The sequence below is a fragment of the Empidonax traillii genome, unplaced genomic scaffold, assembly GCF_003031625.1.
Source record: "Empidonax traillii isolate 1590-97213 ecotype Southwest subspecies unplaced genomic scaffold, ASM303162v1 scaffold347:size1123457, whole genome shotgun sequence".
NCBI classification, from domain to species: domain Eukaryota; kingdom Metazoa; phylum Chordata; class Aves; order Passeriformes; family Tyrannidae; genus Empidonax; species Empidonax traillii.
This window is the reverse complement of record NW_020955540.1, coordinates 1069030-1093888: the sequence shown is the minus strand read 5'-3', so window position 1 is coordinate 1093888 and position 24859 is coordinate 1069030. Positions and strand designations below refer to the sequence as shown.

At 35.4% G+C, this 24859-nt stretch overlaps 1 protein-coding gene across 2 annotated transcripts in view; it reads left to right on the top strand.

Moving 5' to 3' along the window:
- Positions 1 to 24274, top strand: part of AGL (amylo-alpha-1, 6-glucosidase, 4-alpha-glucanotransferase) — a 30570-nt gene extending 6296 nt beyond the window's left edge. Inside the window, exons 5-33 of one of the 2 annotated variants that reach the window (XM_027892342.1) lie at positions 2495 to 2676; positions 2916 to 3027; positions 3318 to 3438; positions 3619 to 3721; positions 3812 to 3909; positions 4496 to 4635; positions 6320 to 6507; positions 8076 to 8199; positions 8779 to 8942; positions 9231 to 9332; positions 9575 to 9727; positions 9806 to 9956; positions 10835 to 10959; positions 11062 to 11174; positions 11282 to 11416; positions 11931 to 12061; positions 12601 to 12737; positions 13787 to 13920; positions 14733 to 14908; positions 16623 to 16725; positions 17946 to 18171; positions 18613 to 18724; positions 19097 to 19232; positions 20100 to 20212; positions 20765 to 20976; positions 21508 to 21605; positions 22149 to 22236; positions 22329 to 22462; positions 23509 to 24274. In XM_027892342.1, coding sequence (XP_027748143.1) covers positions 2495 to 2676; positions 2916 to 3027; positions 3318 to 3438; positions 3619 to 3721; positions 3812 to 3909; positions 4496 to 4635; positions 6320 to 6507; positions 8076 to 8199; positions 8779 to 8942; positions 9231 to 9332; positions 9575 to 9727; positions 9806 to 9956; positions 10835 to 10959; positions 11062 to 11174; positions 11282 to 11416; positions 11931 to 12061; positions 12601 to 12737; positions 13787 to 13920; positions 14733 to 14908; positions 16623 to 16725; positions 17946 to 18171; positions 18613 to 18724; positions 19097 to 19232; positions 20100 to 20212; positions 20765 to 20976; positions 21508 to 21605; positions 22149 to 22236; positions 22329 to 22462; positions 23509 to 23626 — 3929 coding nt within the window. In that variant the 3' untranslated portion in view covers positions 23627 to 24274. Of the gene's footprint in view, positions 1 to 2494; positions 2677 to 2915; positions 3028 to 3317; positions 3439 to 3618; positions 3722 to 3811; positions 3910 to 4495; positions 4636 to 6319; positions 6508 to 7591; positions 7716 to 8075; positions 8200 to 8778; positions 8943 to 9230; positions 9333 to 9574; positions 9728 to 9805; positions 9957 to 10834; positions 10960 to 11061; positions 11175 to 11281; positions 11417 to 11930; positions 12062 to 12600; positions 12738 to 13786; positions 13921 to 14732; positions 14909 to 16622; positions 16726 to 17945; positions 18172 to 18612; positions 18725 to 19096; positions 19233 to 20099; positions 20213 to 20764; positions 20977 to 21507; positions 21606 to 22148; positions 22237 to 22328; positions 22463 to 23508 lie in introns of both variants that reach the window. The other variant, XM_027892341.1, reaches the window with a different exon arrangement.
- Positions 24275 to 24859: the final 585 nt, after the last annotated feature.

Here is a 24859-nt window from a genome sequence, read left to right as displayed (position 1 = left end):
TGCTTTTAAACTTGATTTTCCTCCATCCCCCCCCCTTTTGTTGTTTATAATCCAAACCTCTTGGTATACAACTGTCTACAAACTTTATTAAATGACAAATTTAGCGTTAGATAAAAGATACATTCATGTTATGTGCTTGTGGAGCTTTTTGGGTTTCTTTCTGAAGTAAGAAAATAGGGAAATCGTTTTTGGGGTTCCTTTTGTCTGGATCTTGGTTAGATGGAAATTTAACTTTTTTTTCCCTCTTAATTGAATAGTGATTTCCAGTAGTTGAGTTAATTAATTCCTGCAAGTTAGGATGATTTAATTGTAAAACATGTTTCATAGACCCATTTGAATATAAAAGGCAGAAGATGTATAGTCCATTATTTGAGCCGATTATGGATACTTGCACATCAGTATTAATTCTGCAGCGTGTCTGCATGAGAAGCTTAAGTTGTCTCACAGTAAATCCTCTAATGTTGTTAATTCAAACAGCTCATGACCCCTCAGCTTACACTGGTTCTATCTGTTGGTAGTTTCTGCTTTCTAATTGAGACAGTTGTATTCCCTCTGTTCCTGTGGGAGTCAGACAGCTCCCTTTCAGCAGCAAGCACTGAGGTGTTCTGTGTTCAAACGGGAGTGGAGACCTGGCTGCTTGCACAGTAGAGAACAGTGGGAATCAGTTTTTGTTGTTAACATCTCCTGTTAGGCTCTGATAAAAGCCACCATCCATGGCCTGGCTTTAAAAGTGAAGTCATGCCTTGATGTGTTAAATGTCAGTGTACCCTTGGCCTCTTGGCAGGAGTATCACAGATAAACTGGCAAAATCTCTCTGGGACTTGCGTAGATTCAAGTAAGAAATACATGTCAACTGGCATTTACTTTTCACTGGGAGATAGAAACAAGAGACTTCTTTTTTTTCCTTTTCTGAGCTTTCAGTGGCTGTAATAAATTGTATAAAGGAATAAAAATGCACTAAAATTTTATATTATTTATCTTTCACAAGAGAAAGATACTACTATTGTGTAATGGCAGTATAGTACTTGAGTAAATGTTGCTTTCAAGCACTTAACTGGTCACATCAAACAGCACCTTTTTCTCAGCTTTAAAAAGAATTAAAAAAAAAAAAGGTCTTGGGCCATAAGCACCACTACTAAATATTAAGTTTGTGTTTAATTTATGTAACAATGAGTTAGTAATTTAAAGAAGTAATTTCAGATTTTTCAAAGAAGAATGTAATGAATTTTAGTAAGTTTTCTATAATTTCTTGTCTTGGTATTTCCACATTCCTTACGACTTACTTTGTACTGTACGCACACACACACATATATTTTTATATATATATATATATGTACACACACACAAAAAGTCTGTGCTATACTTATTTTTTCCCTAGCTGTAACAAATGTAATCACCACTGATGTTTAGGGCAAATTTTTTCCTGCAGGGTTAGATTTTTTTTGGTGTTATGTTGTGAATTGCTGGAGCTGACCTTCTGGTCAGGAAACATGGTTCTGTTCTGTACCAGAATTAATGGAAGGCTTGCTGACTTTTTTTTTATGTTAATCCTTTAGATTTTAATTATACATTGTCTTTTTAGAATTAATTGTATTTACTCATGAAAGTCACTTATAGTAAATCATAGTTCTCTATAGGTGAACTGAACAAGTTGTTTATTTCACCCTCGAACAGCATTTATCAGCCTAAGCTTATTATTATTTTATGTAACTTTAAAACATAGTGGGTTAAACATAAACCTTATAAACATGGAATTTTGCCATGTGCATAACTGTCTTGAGATATAATGTTAAAGGGCATTCAGAAGAGCTGTTCACACTAGAGACTGAGTTAGGACATCTTTTCTTTCCCTTTGACATTTTTGTTTTAACTTCTTTCAACTAAGCAAACTTGAATTTTAGGTGCTATTTGTTTTGCTATAGTTCTGGACACGTTAATAACTCTTCACGCTTCCAATACATGTTTCCAATACAATAATTTATTATATATTTTCCCATGCAAGAAGTACTACTTTTGTTTTTCCCTGATTTTGTGAAAACCTGTTCTTAGGCATTCTTTGGGGTTTGCTTCTCTTTTAGTTTTTGAACTGCAAATATTTATTCAGAAGAGTATAACCCAAACCATTCTATGATTCTGTGAAGTTTCAGTTAGTGTTTAGGACAGCTTCAAAAGTGAAATTAACTCTTGGGTTTTTCTTCATTGTCATGGTGGTACTATTGCATATTTTTAAGTAACTTACAAAAAGTTTCCCTGCAGTTTCTGCAACTGTATTTGTTGCATTAAAAGTGGCAATCAGTAGTAAATACCTCTGCATAAAACATGGCTTTCTGTTGACATGGAAGACTTAGCTGAAATGTGCGTGAACTATATGTGCCACAGTACCTTAGCTTCTTGGTATGAAGATGTTTACAAAAGACAATGAAGTGTTCAGCTTCTGTACTTATGTTTTTGTTTGAGTTTTTATTCACCCCCCCTTTTTTCTTTCTTTAATAAGCTACTAACAGTGAATGGCTCAGGATGCATCCAGAATGTGGCTATAACCTTGTAAATTCTCCTCACCTGAAGCCAGCCTGGGTATTGGATAGAGCTCTGTGGCACTTGAGCTGTATGGTGGCTGATGGGAAGTGTATTGCCAAAGGGGTCCCTCCCTTGATTGAAAGTGATCAACACCTGACTGTAAGTGAAAGAGAACTAATTTTAAGCTAATGAACAGCATAAATAGCTGATGAAACCTTTCAATATTTCTAAGTTTGTATAAATGCATAAAAAATGGTATATACTTTGCAGATATCTGTAGTGAAGTAATCCTTTACACTCTGATTTTTTTTTTCTAAGCAACTTTTTGTGAGTGCTTAGCTTTTTTAAAATATATTAATAAGCAACATTATTAACTAACATAATTTCTGTTTTTACAGTGTTTACGTAAAATAATTTGGGAAGATATATATCCAAAAATTAGACTATGGGAGTTTTTCCAAGTGGATGTTAACAAAGCTGTGCAGCAATTTAAAACCCTTCTAACTCAAGGTAAGGAAAGAGTGTGTTGCTGAAGCATGTAAGTTAAATATTTATAGTTCAAGAGACAGTAAAATGGAAAACAAAATAATGCCATTTTTTGCTATGTCAGACATCTGGTGTGCCGACTTAAGCATCATGCAAGAGTGCTTTGAGGGCTAGGAAAGGCTCTTAATACTTTGTACCACTTCATTGCCTTTATCCACCCTTATCTTTGCTGATACTAGAATTGTAAAAGTTCTATGCCCTTTGAATGCAATTCCTATTTTTCTTTTGAGCACTCTTTCCTTTCTTGTTCCTAGGCAAAATGAGCACTAAATCTGATCCAAATCAACATCTTCAAATACTTCAGGACCCTGATTATAGGCGACTTGGCTGTACTGTAGACATGAATATAGCATTGGCCACATTCATACCACACAGGTATTATATTATTGATTGCAAGTTAAAGTCACAAGTGAAGTTAAATTTGTGAAGCCAAATAACATTATTTTCAGAGATGAGGAAAAAATTGAATTTTTTATTCCTTTTATTTATATATACTGCATGTTGTTAAAATAACCTTTTCTAATTGTTCTCTTCCTTTATCGTCCTCCTGATAAGCAATGGACCAGCTGCAATAGACGAATGTTGTAACTGGTTTCGCAAAAGGATTGAGGAACTAAATGCTGAGCAATACAAGCAAACTACTCACCATCAAGAACAGGTGTTATAATTACTGTGTTTTAATGCTGAATTGTTTCAGATTGCAAACAAATGCAAGCATTTCAATAATGCATTATTTAATTACTTCTAGGCTGTCAATTGTCTTGTGGGGACTGTGGTTTATGAACGAATGGCTTGTAATGGTCCTAAGCTGGGTCTTATCAGTAGAAAAAATCCCTTAGTTACCAGGTATATACGTTTTTTTTTTTTTATTTGTTTGGAAACTGTTAGAATCTATCCAGGGAAAGCAAGTTCAAAGTTTGTTAAAAGTAAACAATAATATGTATAATGTACATTAATATGTATAATAAGTGCATTTTTCAAATGCCACTTAATGAATTGACAGGGTTTTTTAGGCAACAGTGATAACTGTTTAATAAATAAATGTGACCGGAAAGCATGAGACACTACTCAGAGCACATCAAAGCCTTACATAGTGCAAATTGCTGTTGTATGTGGAAGAGGGGTGGAACTAAGGAAGTTTACACCTTTCAAGTTTGATGTACTTGATGCCAGTCATTTATCTGAAGAGTTAGGGCTTTAATGTTATACTACCAACTGACACTAAGATAGTGGCAGCATCTGTCCTTTGTCCTTCAAAGCTTGCTAAAAAATAGAAAACTCCCCATCATTTATACAAACTGCTTTTTTAAACTCTGTATTATGTACAGTCCAGTTCCTAGTTTCAAAGACAATGAATTGCAGCTTAGGTTACTGTATGTGTTTGGTGTTTGTCTTTTTTTCTCCCTCTATTAATTGTCTGTCTATTCCATAGGTATTTTACGTATCCATTCAAAGAGCTGACTGTGGAGGAAGAAGAAACTATGATAAATGAGCCAGATAAAGCTTGTTATTTCATGGCTCATAATGGCTGGGTTATGGGAGATGATCCTCTTAGAAACTTTGCTGAACCAGGTTTGCAAAAGAACTTTGAGTTTACTTACAAACCATTTGATATTCTAGCCGAAGCAAAAAGGATTTTATTTAATTATTTTTTTTCAGATGTATTCCTATGAAGCTGCAGAATAGCAGATACTAAGCTTATAGCACTTAAATTTCCCATTCAGCATACAGATCAACTGTAAGAACTGGAATTTGAGGTACAATTTTACAAGATTTGAGAGGGAAATCACCAGCTTTTTGCCACTGAAATGGGGACGTCCTGCCTCCCCACTTTTGTCATTGTCTTTGTTGCTTACTTTGTACTTTGTTCCAACACCAGTGCTTGTTGGCATTTCCATGAGACAATGACAGTGTGGCAGAAAACTAGTGCAATGAAAAGGTGAATAGTATTTTACTGCATTAGTGAGCAAAAACTGGATCCTTGAAAAGTCCACCGAGTGGTAGTCAGACAGTCAAGAGATGACCCAGTTAATGCAAATTAAATATGCAGATTACTTGTGAGGGTAAAATAGGGTATGAAATCACCATGCACTAAAACATTGAAATCTAACTCCTTTGGGGACAGTGTTGATATGCAATGAAAGCAAAAAAAGCTTGTGTTCAGGCTAGTCATTCACTTTCTAAACTAAATCAAACAAAGGCCAGTTTAATTCTAATTTAAAACAATCTAAGAGTTTGCAGCTCTTTTAGAAGCTAATCTGGTGATATTCCAGAGTGGTCCAGACTTAGCAAACATTTAATTTCTGCATTGCAATCTACAGCCCTTTCACTGCATTTTATTTATTCTCCTTCTCAAGGATGAAGATAATATGCATTTCAACGGTGTTTTTGTTCAGTTGCCTTTCAGCTTATTGCCCTTTTTTCTAGGCAGACTGTTGTATTTTTTTCTTTCAGTCACTGGCTTTAGTTAGTGTACTTAATTTGCATTACTGAGGTTTCTCTCTTAATTCATCTACAGCTTTTTGACTACTTTGTACTTGTGTTGTGCCTTTGTTTTATGCCACACATTATTTCTAATGAGAACACAGCGTGAAAATATGGTACATAAGGGCACAGATAAAGGAATTGCAAAACAAATGCAGCCAGTTCTCTAAATGGTCCTTTAAAAATCACAGTGTACATCCAAAGAAAGCCAGTTTTTCTGTCCACGTGGCTATGCTGCTGTTAGTGAAGAAGAAGGTCAGCTATGCTTAAGTGAATGTTTTTGGAAGTAGTGGTAATTTACAGTCCCTACTTTTTACTTACTAGCTTTGGAAATTCATCACAATCTGCTGCTAACAGGAGATAAAATTGTAAATCATGGCTGTAACAGTTTATGGTGACAGTGAGATGCTTTTTTGAATTTGACCAGTATAAACAACCAAACTACTGATTTTGTTCATTTGTTTGCTTCCTTTTTTCTTTTTTTGAAATAGTTTTTATACTACTTTGAAAGATTAAAAGGAACTTGTTTTTAATCTGGAGAATTGTTTTAGTATCACTATGGAAACAGTCATCCCCTTGGAGGAGTCTGAAATTATACCATATATCTTTGTAGGGTATATAAATTTTGAGTTTATATGGTTATTGTTAAAATTTTTACTCTTCATTACAGTGTTGTTCTACTCCTTAGCAGTAGAAAATAAAACTCCACATTTTGATTTTGGTGCACATTCTATACTATATTTACACTAAAGTGAATTTATTTCCCTCATAGGCTCAAATGTTTACTTGAGGAGAGAGCTCATTTGTTGGGGGGACAGTGTGAAACTGCGTTATGGTAATAAACCTGAAGACTGCCCATACCTCTGGGAACATATGAAAAAATACACTGAAATCACTGCCAAGTATTTCCATGGTGTTCGTCTTGACAACTGTCACTCAACACCTATTCATGTAGCTGAGGTACGGAAAATTAGGTGTGTTTATTATAAAGCAGCTGCTCTCTGTGAAATAGGTCCTGCAGTGTTGCTACAAAATCTGCAGGATCTACATGGCAGAGTCTGGGTGTAAATGAATCTTCCTCATAGCATAAAAGCAAGGTTTCTTTTCTGGTGATGTTTAAATCAGTGGTTTCAGCTACTTTAAACAAGTAGTGGAGTGGTGTAGCTGTTTTATCTTTTAATTCTCTACTTTAGCTGAACTATTGTGGATGTGGTTGGGTCTGGCTATCTTTTCCTTCACTTATCTTTGGACTTAGAGCAATGACTTTCAGTATCCAGAATGTCAGTTTTAGGTGGAGTCATTGCCAAGACTTGGTTGAAAGTCTGGGTTATTTTTTTCCTATATATATTTCTCTATTGCTGAATTAAACAGGAAGCTATTCACTTCCCAGAATTTAAAAGTTGATAAAGAACTCTTGAAAAAAATTTAGTCTGGCAGGTATATTTTTAAGACTAGTGCTTATTGTTTTCCATGGAGCTGACTACATTGAGAAATTGTACTTGCCTAGTAAATTTGCTTTAAATAGGTATTGAGTAGTGCAGCTTGTTAGTGCTTAGTCTTAGCTTTGTTACAGAGCTTATCTAAATCTATGAAGAGCTCTCTAAAACAAGTTGATTTCCCCGTACAGAAGTTGCAAGTGGCTTTTAAATGCAGCCATTTCAAAACTTCTGCCATTCTTTCATTTGCTGTTACTATTTTTTGAATGGTAACTGCGAAGACTTAAACTGAAATCTTGCTCCGATTTCTTACTTCAAGAGATATCTCTTTTATCCAACCTTTGCTTTTGAATTTTGAGCTAAGATTTTGTTTAAAAAGAAAGTTTTAATTAGCTTAAAGTCTACAGAACATTTCCTAGAGTTACTCAGTCCATCAGTAATATCTGTAAAATATAAACATATTTTTATAAAACTTACATGTTATGAGTATTTTTGACGTACTGCCTATATGAGTGACTCATTTATATTTGGTTAACGTTCATATTAATGATTTTATACACATAGCTGACAATGGATGTCTTGCATTAAAAATGTATTATGATCTATAGGAGATGCTAGCAACAGCCAGATCAGTCAGACCTAATCTTTATGTGATAGCTGAACTCTTCACGGGCAGTGAGTACATTGACAATGTTTTTGTCAACCGCCTGGGAATTACCAGCCTGATTAGAGGTACAATAAGCAGTTGAAAATTATGTAGGATTGTCATGTATGGTTTGGAGTTTTAACTGTGAAACTAACATTGGTATGCTTTTTTGTTTTTCTTACATATCCGTGTTCTTTGCTTCCGCGATTACCTTTTCTTCATGCCTTGTTTATCGTCTCATGTGTCGTGTGCTGATTCTTGGTTTTGCTAATGTTTGTCTGTCCTTTTCCGTGTAACAACTTGTTTTGTTCCTTAATTTTGGCTTTCTGTTTATCTTTGCTGCATGGCATTTTCCTATTGTCCAATCCCTGCCTAGCTTTGAAACTTGTCCTTTTTTGTATCTACCTTTCCCCTTTCTGTGGCTTTTTTGGCTGTGCTTTTTGCAGTACATGCTGGACACAGCTAGAAAATTGCGAGCCGATTTGTATGTAGTGGCTGAACTGTTCACAGGAAATGAGGAGCTGGACAATATCTTTGTGAATAGGCTGGGCATTACCTCCTTAATAAGAGGTAGGCTTGCTGCGTGTGTGGTCTCTTTCCAACGAGAGATTATAGATGGCGTGCTTTTCCCAAGAAAAAGTTTTCTACTGGATTATGCACTTTTAATTTCATACTCCATGTAATCGGAAGTACAGGTTTTGTATTGTAACTCTTTTGATACTCAGCAGAAAATATGATACTAGCTGTAAAATAAGAGAAGACCTTAATTAGATTACAGAAGGTTAAATATTTCACTCTTACTCTAGCGAGAGAAAAAGAAGTTGTAGCACAGTTCTGCTATGTAAGTGCTGCATCATGTCTGATTTTTGTTGCATGAGCTTTTTAAAGCCTATGAGAAACAATTTGATCTCTGCTTTTTTGTCCTTTTTCCCCTTTCTCTTCCTTAATATATTATAGTCAGTGAAATACTCCAAGGCTGTGTGTCTGCACTGGAGAATATAATTATGTGTGATTTTATTGTTTGGGGTTTTTTTCTAACGATTGAACACACCAAAATAACAACTTTGAAACGCTGCATTAACATCTTTGTGTGTGCTGTTCTCTGTGGTAGCTCTTCTTAGGCAAACACTTACGTGTTTTGTTCTTTAGAGGCAATGACTGCTTACAATAGCCATGAAGAGGGAAGGTTAGTTTATCGGTTTGGAGGTGAACCTGTCGGCTCTTTCGTTCAGCCACGTTTGAGGCCTTTGATGCCAGCTATTGCTCATGCACTGTTCATGGATATTACACATGATAATGAATGTCCAATTCAGGTGAGCACCGAAACCAAAAAACAAAACTAAGCACCTAAACTTCTGTTTACAGGAGAGAATGAGAGAGAGCAGTGGGCATTGAAGTGCTTATTTTGATGGTTTTTCTTAAGTTGGTTTGCTTAGTCCATTTGCAGTAATTTTCTTCAATGATTCTGTTGTAATTGAGGAAATAATGATCATGGGATTAGCGCTTCCTCTGTTAAATTAAGTGTATCTTCTGTATGCTGAATTGGTAGGGTTGAATCAGCTTTGTTCCACTATTTATTACCTATATATCTCTTAATGCAGCACCGATCTGCCTATGATGCTCTTCCAAGTGCAATGATTGTTTCCATGGCATGCTGTGCTACAGGAAGCACCAAAGGCTATGATGAACTAGTGCCACACCAGGTATGTGTCTACAGTTCAACTACTAAGTTGCTTTGCAAAATGTAACCTTTTTCTTGTCCTCTAACACATATTTTAAAGTTGTTTATTTGAAATTTCAGCAGTTTACTAGATAGCGTTACTTTAGGTTGTTTAGTTTCATATGGAATTTGAATTTATTATTTATTTCAGACCTCAGGGCATGATAGTTTGAGTTTTTTTCCCCAGAGTAATTCATATTTGCTTAAATCTTAATTTCTTTACAGATCTCTGTAGTATCTGAAGAGAGGTTTTATGCAAAATGGAATCCAGCAGCACATCTGACTTCTGGCGAAGTTAATTTCCAAACAGGAATTCTGGCAGGAAGGCTGGCCATAAACAGGCTGCATCAGGAGCTGGGGGCTAAAGGCTTTAATCAGGCAAGAAGTGAGGGTGACACTGATTTCTTCACGTATATGCTCTGAGTGAGCACAGTTGTAATGTGATGTCTTTTGCAGGTGTATGTAGATCAAGTCGATGAAGATATCGTTGCAGTGACAAGACACTGCCCTACCACACACCAGTCCGTTGTGGCTGTGTGTCGAACGGCCTTCAGGGACCCTAAAACTTCCTTCTACAGTAATGAAGTACCTGAAATGTGTATCCCAGGTAATCAGTTTGCTTTGTCAGGTGTAAAAACATTTAGGTTATTCTAATTCCATGCTTTTTCACTTGATGCACATGCAATCCATGTGAGAGTTTTCAGTGTATAACACTCCTTTTGTATGTCCTAATACGTAGGCACCTAAGTGGTGAAAGAAACTGCAAACTTGCCTTCCTTAGGGTTTTTACAAACATTCATATTTGAGTATACTTCCTGCTGCAAGCTCCTCATGAGGTTGTGTTGTTGCTTATAGTCTTGTTTGGGAACTAGTAATAGTTAACTATTACTAGTTCCCAAAATAATATAATACAATATAATAGTTAACTAATAGCAAGATGGTTAATTTTACAGATTTGGGGGGATTACTGTTTATTAAGTGTGTTTTACTGGGGAAAAAGGCTAAAATTTTATTATATTTGTTTATATCATTGCTATTCAGCTTTTTTATATATAACTATTTTGTAGTTTTAAAGTACATCTTAACTGTAGTGCATAAATTAATATAAAGAAAATATATATGCAGTACATATATAATCTAAAGGATAATAGGGAAACTAAGAAAACTGGTGACCAGTAAAAAACAGCTTGTAATTCACTAATTGTTGTCTGATTATTATGGTTAATTTATTATAAAATAACAAAAATCACCATTTTAAGTACAACACAGCATATGAGCATGTAGTGAATGTTTATAAGATACAAAATACACTTTATAAGACATAAAATACACTTCCCCATATGTTTCTGTTCTTTTGCTGTGTGACAGAGACCTGTATCTTGAATATTTAGGTTTTTTAGTTTTAGGTTTTGCTTCATAATTTCAAAGGAATCACTATTCTTTTGAAGTATCTTAAGAACTGCGACATGATTTAACTTTTTTCAGGGAAAATTGAAGAAGTAGTACTTGAGGCTAGGACTATTGAGAGAAGTGCTAGTCCTTACAAAAAAGATCTACATTTTATAAATGGATTGCCTAATTTCACGATGGAACTCAGAGAGCATATCCAGGTAATTAGCCTCCTTCACCCACATTCTGATGTAATATTTTGTTATTTGTTACATTAGAAAAAGACACTGAATTTCAGTTACAAATTTGTTTTCTTTTCTAAGATAAAAGACAGTAAAATCATAAAGCAAGCTGGAACTGCCATAAAAGGGCCAAATGAATTTGTTCAAGAAATAGAATTTGAAAAATTAACACCGGGAAGTATAATAGTATTCAGGTACGTTATTGTCATTGCCAAAGGGCTGTGTTACTTGAGAGAGAGGAGACTTGAGAATAGTTATTTTAAGTGCTATATTTCTACAAGATGTGCTTTCATATTTACAGAGTCAGCCTTGACCCAAAGGCACAGGAGGCTGTTGGAATCCTCCGCAACCATTTGATCCAGTTCAGCCCTCATTTTAAATCTGGAAGTCTTCCTGATGATCATTCAGCACCGATTTTAAAAACCCTGTTTTCTTCGTGAGTATTCTTTGAGTTCCTGAAGTAGAACCGAGGGAGATACAATGGTAGCAGAGAATATTATGTAAACTTAAAGCGAGGGGTTGTTGGGGTTTTTTGTGGTTGTTGGTACAGATGGATTTCCATTGTCGGAGTGCAATAAACACTGAGATAGTCTTCTTTTATGTATAATACTAAGTAAGGTTAATACAAAAAACTTCCCAGTTCTGTGTAATCGCTGCCTAAAGTAAACTTTCTAATATAGACTGCTTCTCACTGTTGGGGTGTGATTGACTGAGTTTTGTACTTAATACTGTGTTTCTAAATAAATACTGAAACCTCTGAGAAGAACGTCTCTGACCATCTGAAAACTCAAGCTCTTAATTTCGAAGATTAAATATTGTGAGAGTTGTATATATTTTAGTATTTTAATGTAGATCTAAAATTAGAATTGTCTGTGAAATTCTTTCCCCGTTTCCCTACTAATGTTCTTTTGGGTTTTATTCTTTTTTTTTTTTCTGCACTGTTTTTTCAGTATTGCGTCTAAACTGACATTGGCCGAGCTAAATCAGGTGCTGTATAGATGTGAGGCAGAAGAACAAGAAGATGGTGGAGGGTGTTACGATATACCAAACTGGTCGCCGCTGAAATATGCAGGCCTCCAAGGTAATAACTTCTGCATTTCAATTAAAAAAGTAAATTAGAGGTGCTCAATCTAGATGATACCGTAATGAGTGGCTGTTTTATTGCCACTGACATTGTTTGAATAAAAAACAGTAAGTTTTTTCTAGTTGACCATGCTACTAATCAGTGTTGTCCCCAGGAAATCACACACTGTAACAAACCCCCTCTCTCTCAATACTCTGAAACTTGACTTTACAGCCCAATATACGTTTTAACACCAATACCTTGGCTTTTAAAGTAAAAAGACAAGTATACCTCCAGTGAAAAGTTGCATAAATGAAACCCCAGGCATTACTGGATTACTGAGTTCTGTCATTTACCAAACATATGAATTCCATCATGCTAGTTATTCCACCTTCATTTACATAACTTGAGTGACCTCACTCCTTATGCTGATCAAAAAAAGTAATACAGTTAAATCCAGTTAAAGCATCTGTTGCTGTGTACCTTTCCCCCCGAATGGTAACTGCTGTTTGTGACAGGGGTGTGTCTTTTAATACAGAGTTGGTTTGTATCTTCAGGGTTAATGTCAGTGATGGCAGACATTAGACCAAAGAATGATTTGGGTCACCCATTTTGTGATAATTTAAGATCTGGGGACTGGATGATTGATTATGTCAGTAATCGTCTGATTTCACGTGCTGGAGCCTGTGCAGAAGTAAGTAAAAATACTTATTTGGTGACTTTGGAGTTTTAAATCGCTACTTTGTTTCATTTTCAACTATTGCTATATTTTTAAATTAAGACTGTGTATGACATATTTCTTGTCTAGGAAATTTCTTCTAGGTGATTAAACTATTTATGTTTTTCTTCTCTCCCCTCAATCCTATTTAAGAACAGACAAATGCAAAAGGGAAGTGAAAAATACGTAGAGTGTAGAGGGATTGTTAGCTCTTGCATAAGGGCTGGCAGGGGTCCCTCCATGATTATTGCTTTTCCTCAAATAAAAATGAAGTTACTTTTTAGGTTTGGTTTTTTGGTTTTTTTAAGCAAGTACTTTCAGAAGAGTGCCTAAGTACTTCTAAGGCATACATGAATATGATACTGTTATAGCTGTGTAATATTTTTACAGATATGGTCTTTATCTGCAAGGTTTAAATCTTTAGTGACTCTCCAGTAGATTGTCATGATGTTATTTAACAGGTCTAGAAGGAAAGAGAAATACTTTGCGAATGTCAAACATTTTGCAGCGACACAAGGATGTGAATCTCCACAATCCTGAGTCCCGGACCCAGACCTGCAGTCGTATTCACTAATGGCTGTACATAATATAACCTTCTGATAACTTTTCTATTCCTGATCTCAAACTTCATCTTTTCAGTCCTATCTTTTTAAACAATGAGAAACCTCCTTCCAGTGCTGGGGTTATAGTGATGCCTTTTGAGTTGTACCTTTTCTTTGCTACTCAATTTTAATAACAGTTTCGTGATAGTTCTTTTTTTCCTACAAGACTATCAAAATATAGTCACTTTCTATACTTGATATTTTGAACCATTTATATGTGATATTACAAATGCAATTTTTCCCTACTACTTTTCTTAGAGTTCATCTCTCTTAGCTGAAATTTTGGAGCAGGAGGACACAGCATAATTTGGGTGTAATACATGTACAAAAACTGTGACAAATACTGTAACTGTATGGATCATGAAAGCAATGGGTTTTGAGTCCTGATCTTACCAAGTTTTAATTGTATTGTGTTTTTACTAGGTTGGTAAATGGCTGAAGGCCATGTTTGTGTACCTAAAGAGAATTCCACGTTACCTCATCCCCTGTTACTTTGATGCCATATTAGTGGGTGCATACACAACCCTTCTGGACGTGGCATGGCATCAGATGTCTAGGTATGCTTGGCGTATCAGAGCTATAGAGGTATCTGTATATATTTGCATCTTCAAGTTTTGTCTGCTAGAGAATGTAATTTGAATATTTTCATACTTTTCCAATGTAAAAGGGTAAAATTGTTTAATCTTCAATGTCTGCTACTTTGTTTCTTGAAAAGGGGAGATTGATTTAATAGAGACTGTTTTCTAGCTGTAAACCTGCTGAACAAGTCAGTACTGTTTTGTGAAAATACGGATATTAAAATAGGAATAGAATTCGGTGTGGCTGTAAAATCATGGACCATAGTATATTTTATGAAAATGCTTGAAGATTAACTAGTCAGGAATGCAGATTGCATTATTTTAGACCATGTGTTAACAAATTTTTTGATTTGCAGTTTTTGTGTATATATATATATATATATATGAATATACATAAAAATACCATATCGAAAAAGACTGACTAGTTTGACAGACTTCTGTTCATAGTAAAATATTTTTATTGTATTTTTGGAGTCTTAAGTCTGTGTATAGGCATCAACTAAACCAAAACAATTTCCTTTTTGTAACCCTTTTTTTCAGGAATATTTGTCATAAAAACTCCCATTGAAAGTAATAAATTTTAAATCTGACATTGGGCACACATTTTGGGGAAATGAGTGATCTACAAATTAAATTATGTAAAAATTTTTAATGCAAAATACTAGTAATAATTTTTTTAGATTTTATATTATGCATGATACTTAACGTAGCTTTCTGTAAATGAAAAAAAGGAACATTTTTTAGACTGATGTAGTTGAATGTAAAATTAATTTAGTTATGTTGCATTACAGCTTTGTGCAAAATGGATCAACGTTTGTTAAACACCTTTCCTTGGGTTCAGTCCAGATGTGTGGAATAGGAAAATATTCTTGTCTGCCAAATCTATCTCCTTCCTTACATGATGTTCCCTATAGGCTCAATGAGATTACAAATGAGAAAGAACAGTGTTGTGTTTCCTTGGCAGCTGGTAAGTGAGAGCAACCTTTAAAAAAACAAATAAAGTCTTCCAAAATAGTTAAACTGATTTTAGTAACTCTGTTAAAATTTTCTGCAGTGCGTTTGGGATCCATATGTCAGCAACAATGTATGAAATATGGGTAGCAATTTCACTCACTTTTGCTTTGTGTGTAAGGTACAGATTTGCCCTTTTAAAAGTATGGGAGTTTTGGCTGGCAGTGCTTCTTGGGGACAACCATTTTGTTACTGCTGATGGGATCTGGGAGGGAGATCTTTATTTGCTGACACTGGATTTAGAGACATTTTTAGCTGTCTTTGTTATCATGTATAGAAATCCACAATATTGTTTTTCTTTACAGAAGACTTGCTTGAGTTGAATATACTTATCATGATGGGGTTTAGTTTATCTTTTCTAAATGTGAATTTAAGAACTTAACTATAATAGAATAATAAGAGTGAATTTATTGTTTACAAGTTCTCGGGAAAAGAACCATTAGCAAACCAGATCTCCTGATCTGAAACAGTCTCCCAAAGGAAAGAGAATAAAAGCGGTCAGCAAATAGTGTTTATACCTCCAAATGTTCTGCCAGCATCTGGCAATCTTCCTGTGCGCACTTTTCTGTGACCCAAGTATTATCTTCTGTGGTTTAGAATGAATTTATTTTTGTTCTGAGTTGGCCCATTCCTCTTCTGAAGCCATGGAAACTTCTAAACATCCACAGATGCAGTGGCATCTCTCTCACTGGAGTGAGTGCTGTCTGCCTTTCGTGTTGTTTTGTTGCTTTTAGTTTCTGGATTTTATTAACATTCCATTTGCCTGCTTTAGTGTTACCTAGAAGCACAGAGGCACAGTGTTCCCTTAAACTGGTCATAAAGATTAATTACACTAAGGGGGTTGGTTTTAAATATTCCCTTCACATATTCAGTGGTAGCTGTGCCTGAGATTTTTTATTTGTACATGGATTGCCATTCTCAAGTGCTGCTGCCATGTACTATAAAATTGCAGAGGTGTGGAGGCCATATTTGAGTATTAGCAAATACTTTATATCAGTAAGTGATAGAAGTGAAAATGTTGTTACATCAAGCATGCACAAGAGATTGCTAGTTTGAAACTTTCTGTTTGGGAGATCATAGAAGTTAATTAATGGAAGAAAAGGCAAGTATGGATCTTACTGTTGTAATTATTATGCCTTGTTATTTAGAATCATTCTTAAAGCTGTATGTTATAATGTCTGCAGTACAAGGTAATGCTATAAGCTGCTGGAAAAGAAAAACAGGATGTCTTTCATAGTAGCTGGGAACAATTGTATCCCCTTTATGCTACTGAGATGGCACAGTTCTCATACATAAACTCTTGCCAACAAAGTGTTACGTTATAATCTTGCCATAGTTCTAACAACTTTTTGTTAGTTTTCTTTCTGATTCTTTTAATTAAGGGATGGCACTTGGGTAAGTTACCAAGTGATGTAATACAAATTTAAATGTTACTGATACGAGAAATGCCATTGTGTGATCTTGAAATTCTAGAAGATATTGTTCTAGAATAAGGTGCATTTCATCCTGTAAAAACTTGGTCTTGAAGACTTTTTACTTTAAATATTTTATCTAGGATAAAATTATAAATGAGAATATATCTTCTACTTCTTCTTACTTTATACTTTCTTGTATGCTTGGCAATTTCTACTATATCAATACATTAGATAAAAAATGACATTTCTTTTCAGGTTTACCTCACTTTTCTTCTGGAATTTTTCGTTCTTGGGGAAGGGACACTTTTATTGCACTAAGAGGTCTCATGTTGGTTACCGGGCGCTATCTCGAAGCAAGGTAAGACTGACTTAGCCTTAGTCCTTATTGGCTCTGTTGGGAGTTAGGAAAAAGCAATGCTCTCAAAACCTGAGATGACACACAAGCTTTTAGAAACAGCTGATGTGCAGTGTAAAACTTTAATGGCACTAGATGTGTTTGGGAGCTCTCCCTAAGTGGAATTAAAAATACCACTAAAATGATTCTCTCTTTTTTTCTTAGTGCGGATACAAAGCTGATGTTCTGTATAGATTAAGATAGTTTTAACCCCTGTAACACTACTGTTTGTCCTTAAACAAAGTGATTGTTTCACATTTATTTGCATCGTTATTGCTGAGAAATAATTCCAGAATTTCTTATGTAAAAATTCGAAGTAGCAAGAGAATATTATTTTTATAAGAAAGGTGTGCTTGCCGGCATGATTTTTTTGTAACTGCTAGTATTTGTCTGTTAATACTAGAAATCAGCTAATTATGGATCGTTACAATCTGGTATCTGTAAATGTTTAACCTGACAAATAGCATACATAAACCAGATGGATTTGATATTTTGATTAATTTTAATGGGGGTGGAGCTTGACACATGACAGAAACATAAAAATTATTTGGTTTAAATTAGCATGTATTTATGCTGTTGTACATTCTACCAGCTATTAGCTTTCTCATGCAGTGAGATCTGCAGTCTAATAGTATGTTTACGTTTCTAAAGCTAGTTGGAATCCATGTTTTCTGCAAGGTGTGCGCAACGGTTCTCAAGTGAAACTTCTCATAACCTCAGCTGCTGTCACCTCTCTGTATTTTAATAGGAAATTCCCATCTACTCCTGCCCTCCGTCCCCATTCCACCCCACCCATCAGAATGGATACCAGGGTAATCATAAACAATATCAATAAAAACCTTCCCTGTGACCTCAGTGGGATCTGGATTTAGGGTCTATATCCCTAAAGCAAACTATCTCTTCTATATGAATAGATGTTGTATGTTTTGTACCAACTGATTTAAATGTATTCATGTTGAGGAATACGTAGGGAATGAGTGACTTCTTATTGCAAAAGAAGTTCATGCTAAATGAAGTAATTTGTAGCTTTCAACAGCAAACTTTTGGCATCTGCCTTAAAAATTCTCTGTCTTCTTGACCTACCTTGCTATTAAGGTAATGCTGTAATGCTTTGTGCTTAATACTTTGTCCAGTAATGGCCCTGAAAGCAACTTAGTGAAGACTGTGCTCTTTTTCTGTTCTAGAAACATCATTTTAGCATTTGGTGGGACTTTAAGACATGGCCTCATTCCCAATCTGCTTGGCGGGGGCACACATGCCAGATACAACTGTCGTGATGCTGTGTGGTGGTGGCTTCAGTGTATCCAGGACTACTGTAAAATTGCTCCAAATGGATTAGACATTCTCAGGTGTCCTGTCTCTAGGATGTACCCAAGAGATGACTCTTCACCTCAGCCTGCAGGCACTGTGGTAAAGATGATTTCTAATTTAAGTATTTAATACAACTATAATTTGTTAATGAAAGGATGTTATATTTTCTAGCTACAAGAATATGTGGCTGTTTTTTATGGTGAGGTTTGATTATAGCACAAGAATTCTGCATTTTAGACAGTTCTTGCTGCATCTGCATCACTGATTAGACAAGTGCAGGGGGTTGGGAAAGGAGAAAAAAATTCCAGCAGGTTCTAAATTGTTTTGTTGATTTTAGTCTTGGACAAATATTTATATGGAAAACTGTATACAGTATGTTGCCATAGCTAGGGAAGGATGCTGCTGGAAAATAGTGTTTTTATTTTGAAGGATCATAAACTAGAGGCTTAAGCATTGCTACTATTTGCACATTAGATAGAACCTTTCTACTTGTTTTTCATCTTGCCTTTCACATGTCATCCAAACATGCAACAAATCTAGGATCAGCCCCTCTATGAAGTAATACAGGAAGCAATGCAACGACATATGGAAGGCATAAATTTCCGGGAAAGGAATGCTGGTCCACAGATTGATCAAAACATGAGAGACGAAGGTAACATTCATAGAACTCTTACTGTACAATTCAGAAGTTGATGATCACATTTTATATTTTGTTTCCAGTAACCACTGAGCACATTTTTTTTAATTATGTTTACCGTAACTAAAACATATTACTTTAAATACACTTAATATTTTAGAAGTACCTAATGAATTGTTTATTATTGGCAACTGTTTACATGTTACGGTACAAGTTATGTGTTATGTTTTAAAATTTCACTTTAAGTCTACTTGGTCTTAGGAACCCACCTCAGATCTCTTGTTTGGAGGTTTTATTGTTTATTAAGGAGATTTGGGTTGGCAAGGGCAGTTGGCATTTTGTTTTGTCTAAAAAACAAACTTCACACCTGATATTCTTGCTTGGCAGGTTTTAATGTAACTGCAGGTATTGACCACGAAACTGGCTTTGTGTTTGGAGGGAACCGCTTCAATTGTGGCACTTGGATGGATAAAATGGGAGAGAGTGAAAAAGCTCGCAACAAAGGAATTCCGGCTACTCCAAGGTATGAACTCCAGGCTTTGGGGACCGGATTTTTTAATTACATTTTCAATTGACATTCTTCTGCAAAACTATTACTGTGCCTTCTATTAATACATCCAAGAGGTGGTATCTCAAATGTTATAAATGTTTCTACCTACTAAAATGTTAATGAAGTTTTTTTCTTTATGCTGATTTGAAGTTAAAAAGTCTGTTCTTGGCAGGTGAAACCCTCAGATTCTGTCAGAGTCTTAGCTCCATGCTGAGAGTTGGATTTTGAATTCACATAGTAAAATGTAATTTAGGAAAAATTGTACACTTGTAATAGTAGCAGTACTTTGTTATTTAGACTTACTATAGGAGATACACGTTGCTAATTGTGTTGTTTGAGTACTTCTTACTTTAAATTCAAAAATATCTTCAACACCTACATTTTTGGAGTTGAGATTTAAGCACTTTAAAAATAAGCTGTATTATGTGCTAGCAAACTGCTGCAGGCATCTTTGCTGGAATTTAATACAGTTACAGAAGTGCATGTGCAGATAAGAAGCTCTGTATTGAATGCAGTTTTAGCATCAGAGGACAAAGTTTTTTGGGGTTGATTCTTTTTTCATGTTTTTAATCACTCGTATAAAATTATCTTCAATCTGTGCTAATTAACTGTGTATGGTAATATGACTAAGTAAGACTGTTGTACAGAAAAAGTATCTGCCAGCCAGTTTACAATCAAGTTTGTTCCCAGACTGAGAAATAGGGTAACAGTAGGAAAATAGGAAAAAAGAAATTGTCTAAATAAGATGCTTTAAAAAATCTAAATTTTACTCAGCTACTCATTGAACTTCAATAGCCTTCCTAAAGTAATTATTGGGCTTTTTTATCACTACTATTTTAGAGATGGCTCTGCTGTGGAAATGGTTGGACTGTGCAAGTCAACTGTCCGCTGGTTGCTGGATTTATCTGGGAAAAACATATTTCCATTCCGTGGAGTCACTGTAAAAAGACATGGTAAAAACAGGCACATCTCATAATTGTGTTACTGGGGTATAAAAATAACTAAAACAATCAAACTGTGACCATATGACCTTAGGGATTATTATCAAGCTACCCAGGAAGGTTTAGGGGCAAAAGGTGAAAAACTTTATCCTTCATTACAAGAATGCAAAGTGAAATGATGCAGGACATGTCTTTATTTTCTCTTCCTGTTTTTTCCCCCCGTATTCAGAATACAGAAATCCCCTTCCTGGGAATATTTACATGAATATCATTGGAAGTCCCCTGTGTTCTAGAGAGAATACTCTTCTAATTACGAAATTGCTTTAAGCATAACCAGCCCAAGTGAATATGTACCTTGCAAAGACTGTTGTGTTAGTGTCCCTAGAAGTTTCAGTGAGCTGTTCCTATGGACTGTAGAACTGACCTAAATGTGGGGAACCACCAGCTGGAGAAAGGTGATCCCAGGTCTACTCCTGTTAGGTGTCAGGAATTTGGGAAGCATACTTCTGATGTTGCCACTGTGGCTGTTTTCAGAAAATGAAATCTGTATGTAACATCTTTCAGGAAAGGAGGAGATTATCACATACGACGAGTGGAACAGGAAAATTCAAGGACACTTTGAAAAGCTGTTCTTTGTCTCTGAGAATCCAGCAGATCCCAATGAAAAACATCCAGATCTCGTTCACAAACGTGGAATTTATAAGGACAGCTATGGAGCTTCCAGTCCATGGTGTGATTACCAACTCAGGCCAAATTTTACAGTAGCAATGGTTGTGGTAAGTGAGGGGAAATGGGAGGAGGACTTGGTGCTTAAAATTGTCTTTACTGTTGAACTAAGCTTGCATTGTAAGGTCCATCTGCATGACACTGTATCAAGAATATACATTGCTAAGAATAAATTTTTGAAAGCTTCCCCCCACCCCCCATGCTTTTAATATTGATTCAGCTTGGACTATCTCCTAAAAATACAGCATGACAGGACTTGCCAGTTTGCAGTGTTTGATGTATTCAGAATGTTGTTTTAGATTAGGTCTGGGAGGCCACTTATCTCATCAGATTGGTTAAAAACCATGGGCTGCTATTGGATTTTTAAAGAGCTTCAGAAATAATATTTGACAAGTGTATTTAAAATAAAATTAAATTGAAGAAAGGACTGGATAGCTTCTGCCTTCATGCTTACTGAGTCAACTTGAACCTGCAAGGCAGAGTAATATAAAACTTGGGCTTTTTGTTGTCCTCTCCATTTGCATACACAGTCTTATGTATACGCACAGAGATTATTTGTGAAATCTGTATTACTTTATTAGGCCCCAGAGTTGTTCACACCTGAGAAAGCTTGGAAAGCTCTACAGATAGCAGAGGAAAAACTACTTGGTCCATTAGGCATGAAAACCTTAGACCCAGAGTAAGTACACTAGAGATAAGATTAAGTGTTAAATACAAAACAGGACAGTAGGAATTACTTCTTGTGGGAAAGGGAGTGGGGGGAGATAGTGTGTAAAATCCTCATACCTGTGAAATAAGGCTGCAGGAAGTACTTCCAGAACAATTGTTTTTCTGTTCTAGAAGTCCGTGCAATTGATTTTTTGTTTGTTTTGGATGCCACACAGTAAGCAAGTCAAATGTGGTGTCATAAAAGATGTTGAATTTGCATCTTGGGACATATTTATAAATGATAGAGTGCACATCACTACAGTTTGAGTAAAAGCAAAAGGGCAAAATTAGGAACTTAAGTCCTTCCAAGACATTAACTGTTTGCCTACTAGTTTAAACAATATTTGGAGTTCCACTGTTAATTAAATTACAGAACCTGGTGGAAACCCCCTTAACTTAAACATCATTAAATGTAAATGCCATGACAAATTTTTTGGTTAATTTCTGTTTTCCTTTTCTGTGTATTATTTTTGATAAGGCTTTCTTTGCATAATACATTTTTTCTTTCTTGCAGTGATATGGTGTACTGTGGAGTATATGATAATGCTCTTGACAATGACAACTACAATCTAGCCAGAGGTTTTAATTATCACCAAGGACCTGTAAGAGCCAGTCCCTTCAATTTTAGAGAAAGTGTTGTCTGCTTTTCAAATGGACTCCCTTTAGTAATAATCTCTTTTCCTGCCTTGTTTAGGAATGGGTGTGGCCAATTGGGTATTTTCTTCGTGCCAAATTGTACTTCTCTAGATTGATTGGTCCAGAGATACATGCAAAAACTATAGTTATGATTAAGAATGTTCTTTCTCGCCACTATGTTCATCTTGAAAGGTAAGATACCTGTTTGTTCTAGCTAGTGTATCTACCTATCCAATTTCATGTAAAAGTCAAAATCTACAATATAAACAGATATTGCAGATCACAAGTCAGGTTTCAAATTCAGGTGAGATCTAGTGCCTTTTATAGATTGAAAAATTATGGATACCCATATAAAGACTGGATGAAATAAATCTTATGTAAAAATTAGGATCTAATTTCAGAGAAAAATGTTGGTGAGGTTTTTCTTTTTTAAATCAAAGTATTTCAGAACAACCATTAAAACATATTAGTTAAAGGGGTAGTAGTGACAGATTAAAATTGCAGCAGATAAGATGATGCAAAATATCGTTAGGATTTCTTGTGTTTTAAGTGAGGAAACTAAGATTCTGAAACTGTCATACTAATAACCTTGCTATTCTAAGAAGACAGAGGAACTTGCTTTTTGAGTTCTCCCTCAGGCCAAACCACAAACACTGTTTTTCCTCTTCTGCAGTTTGGTAACACTCCTTGGGTTTTCTGTCTTATTAAAGTAGTGTACTTTGTTATGGTATTTCATAGTGTATAGAATAATAAATGTAGCAACAGGCTCGACTTATGAGTTTTCCTGTAAGAATGCTAGTTTGTGGGGTTCTTTACTCCTAGGAAGGCAGAAAAGGCCTGTGTAGTCACAGTACCTTCCAGATGTTATCTTTTAGTATCATAATTAATTTCAAGTGTAGTTGGAATGCCATTCAGTTATCTCACAGGTCATTCATATTCTTCCAAATGCAAAACTACTTGAATGAGAAACAGGAGCAACACACCAGTAGTGTAAGTTCAGTTGTTATTAGTAACAGAGTCTGATTTGAAGAAGACACCTCCACTACAATTCCCAGCTGCAGGGGAAAAAAATATTTAGCTTTTAATTATTAAAGGGCATACTGTGCCTGTAGGAGAGCAGATCTTTTGTCGTGCTTTTCAATTTCCTACTGAGTTAATCTTCTAAAAGGTTTTAAAATGTTCTTTTAATTTCAATCTACAATCTAACAACAATACTCACTTGTTTTTTCTTTTATTAGATCATCCTGGAAGGGGCTTCCAGAACTAACTAATGAAAATGGACAGTATTGTCCTTTTAGCTGTGAAACTCAGGCCTGGTCGATTGGTGTTATCCTTGAAGTCCTTTATGACTTGTAAAAGGTTATTTTGATTGATTTGATGAAACTTCTGTGGTCTTATTATTGGGCATAAATGAACACTTGGCTTACACTGCAAGGGAAATCAACTGTTCTGCACAATCAATTAAGCTGTGTCCTGGCTTTCAAAGATGCTGAACGCCAGCAGCTCCTGTGTCCTATAACTGTGTGGGGCTTGGGTTTTTTGCAAATCAGGCCATGACAATAAAATAAAACTGCAGTGCACACTTGATGCAGAAACTTCTAGTAAGGAGCAATTTTAAGAATATGCACAAACTAATTTTAAGTAGCTTTGGTTTTTTAGCCTTTTCAAATCAAAATCTTAATGTAACAAAACAGCTCCTTCCTGAGCTAAAAATAAGTAGCACAGCTCTTATGTTTTTTTTTCTTTGTCTCTTAAAGAGTAAATGGATGTTTTGCAAATGCATGCTTAAAGGGGAGTAGAATAACCTCTAGCTTTCTGAGTTTGGTATGCTTTTGCTCTAGCACCATACATTATTGAAGGCATAATATGTTGTCTCCCCATTGAACTGTATTATGGGGATTTTTTTTGTGTGTGTTCAATTGAACACTTCACAAAGAAACCACATAAATAAAGTGTATGAATATGAATACTGTAATAAACCAACCTTAAAAGTTACATATAAAATTTTGAGGACTTTACTTTGGGAGCTAATTCGAGCAATAATAAGATAATGTTCTATGTTAGTCCATCATTATTTATTTAAATACTGTGGGCCATGTAGCAAACTTGTTTCTTCATTTAAAACTGTTTTTCACCATGAGTAATTCATAAGAAATGTGCCTACAATGCACAGCCTATATGTTAGGAGAAGTCAAAGATAAGTCAATGTGCTTGACTGCTCAATTAAATGAATTTATTGAAGAGATATGGTCACCTCAGCCCTTCATTCGTGAGAAAGTCCTAGCTCTGTTGAAGTAGGTGGGAACACTTAATATCAATGGAAAGAGGTACTGACCTACGATCAGAAAGGAAAATATGAGGTTTCTGGGCCTTTTGAAATTTTGAAGTAACAATAAGCATGCTACCTCTGTGTGGTGTCCTTTGGGAACAAATCCAGTGACCATGATGCAAAACACATGTTTTTTTGTATTTGGATGCCTACATGCTTTTATTAAATTCAGTTCAGTATTCCCAGACTGAAGGGTGGTGAACAGAAGTTGCAGTTGGTAATTCTCAACTCTATTCATACAACTTTGTCCATCTTAGCAC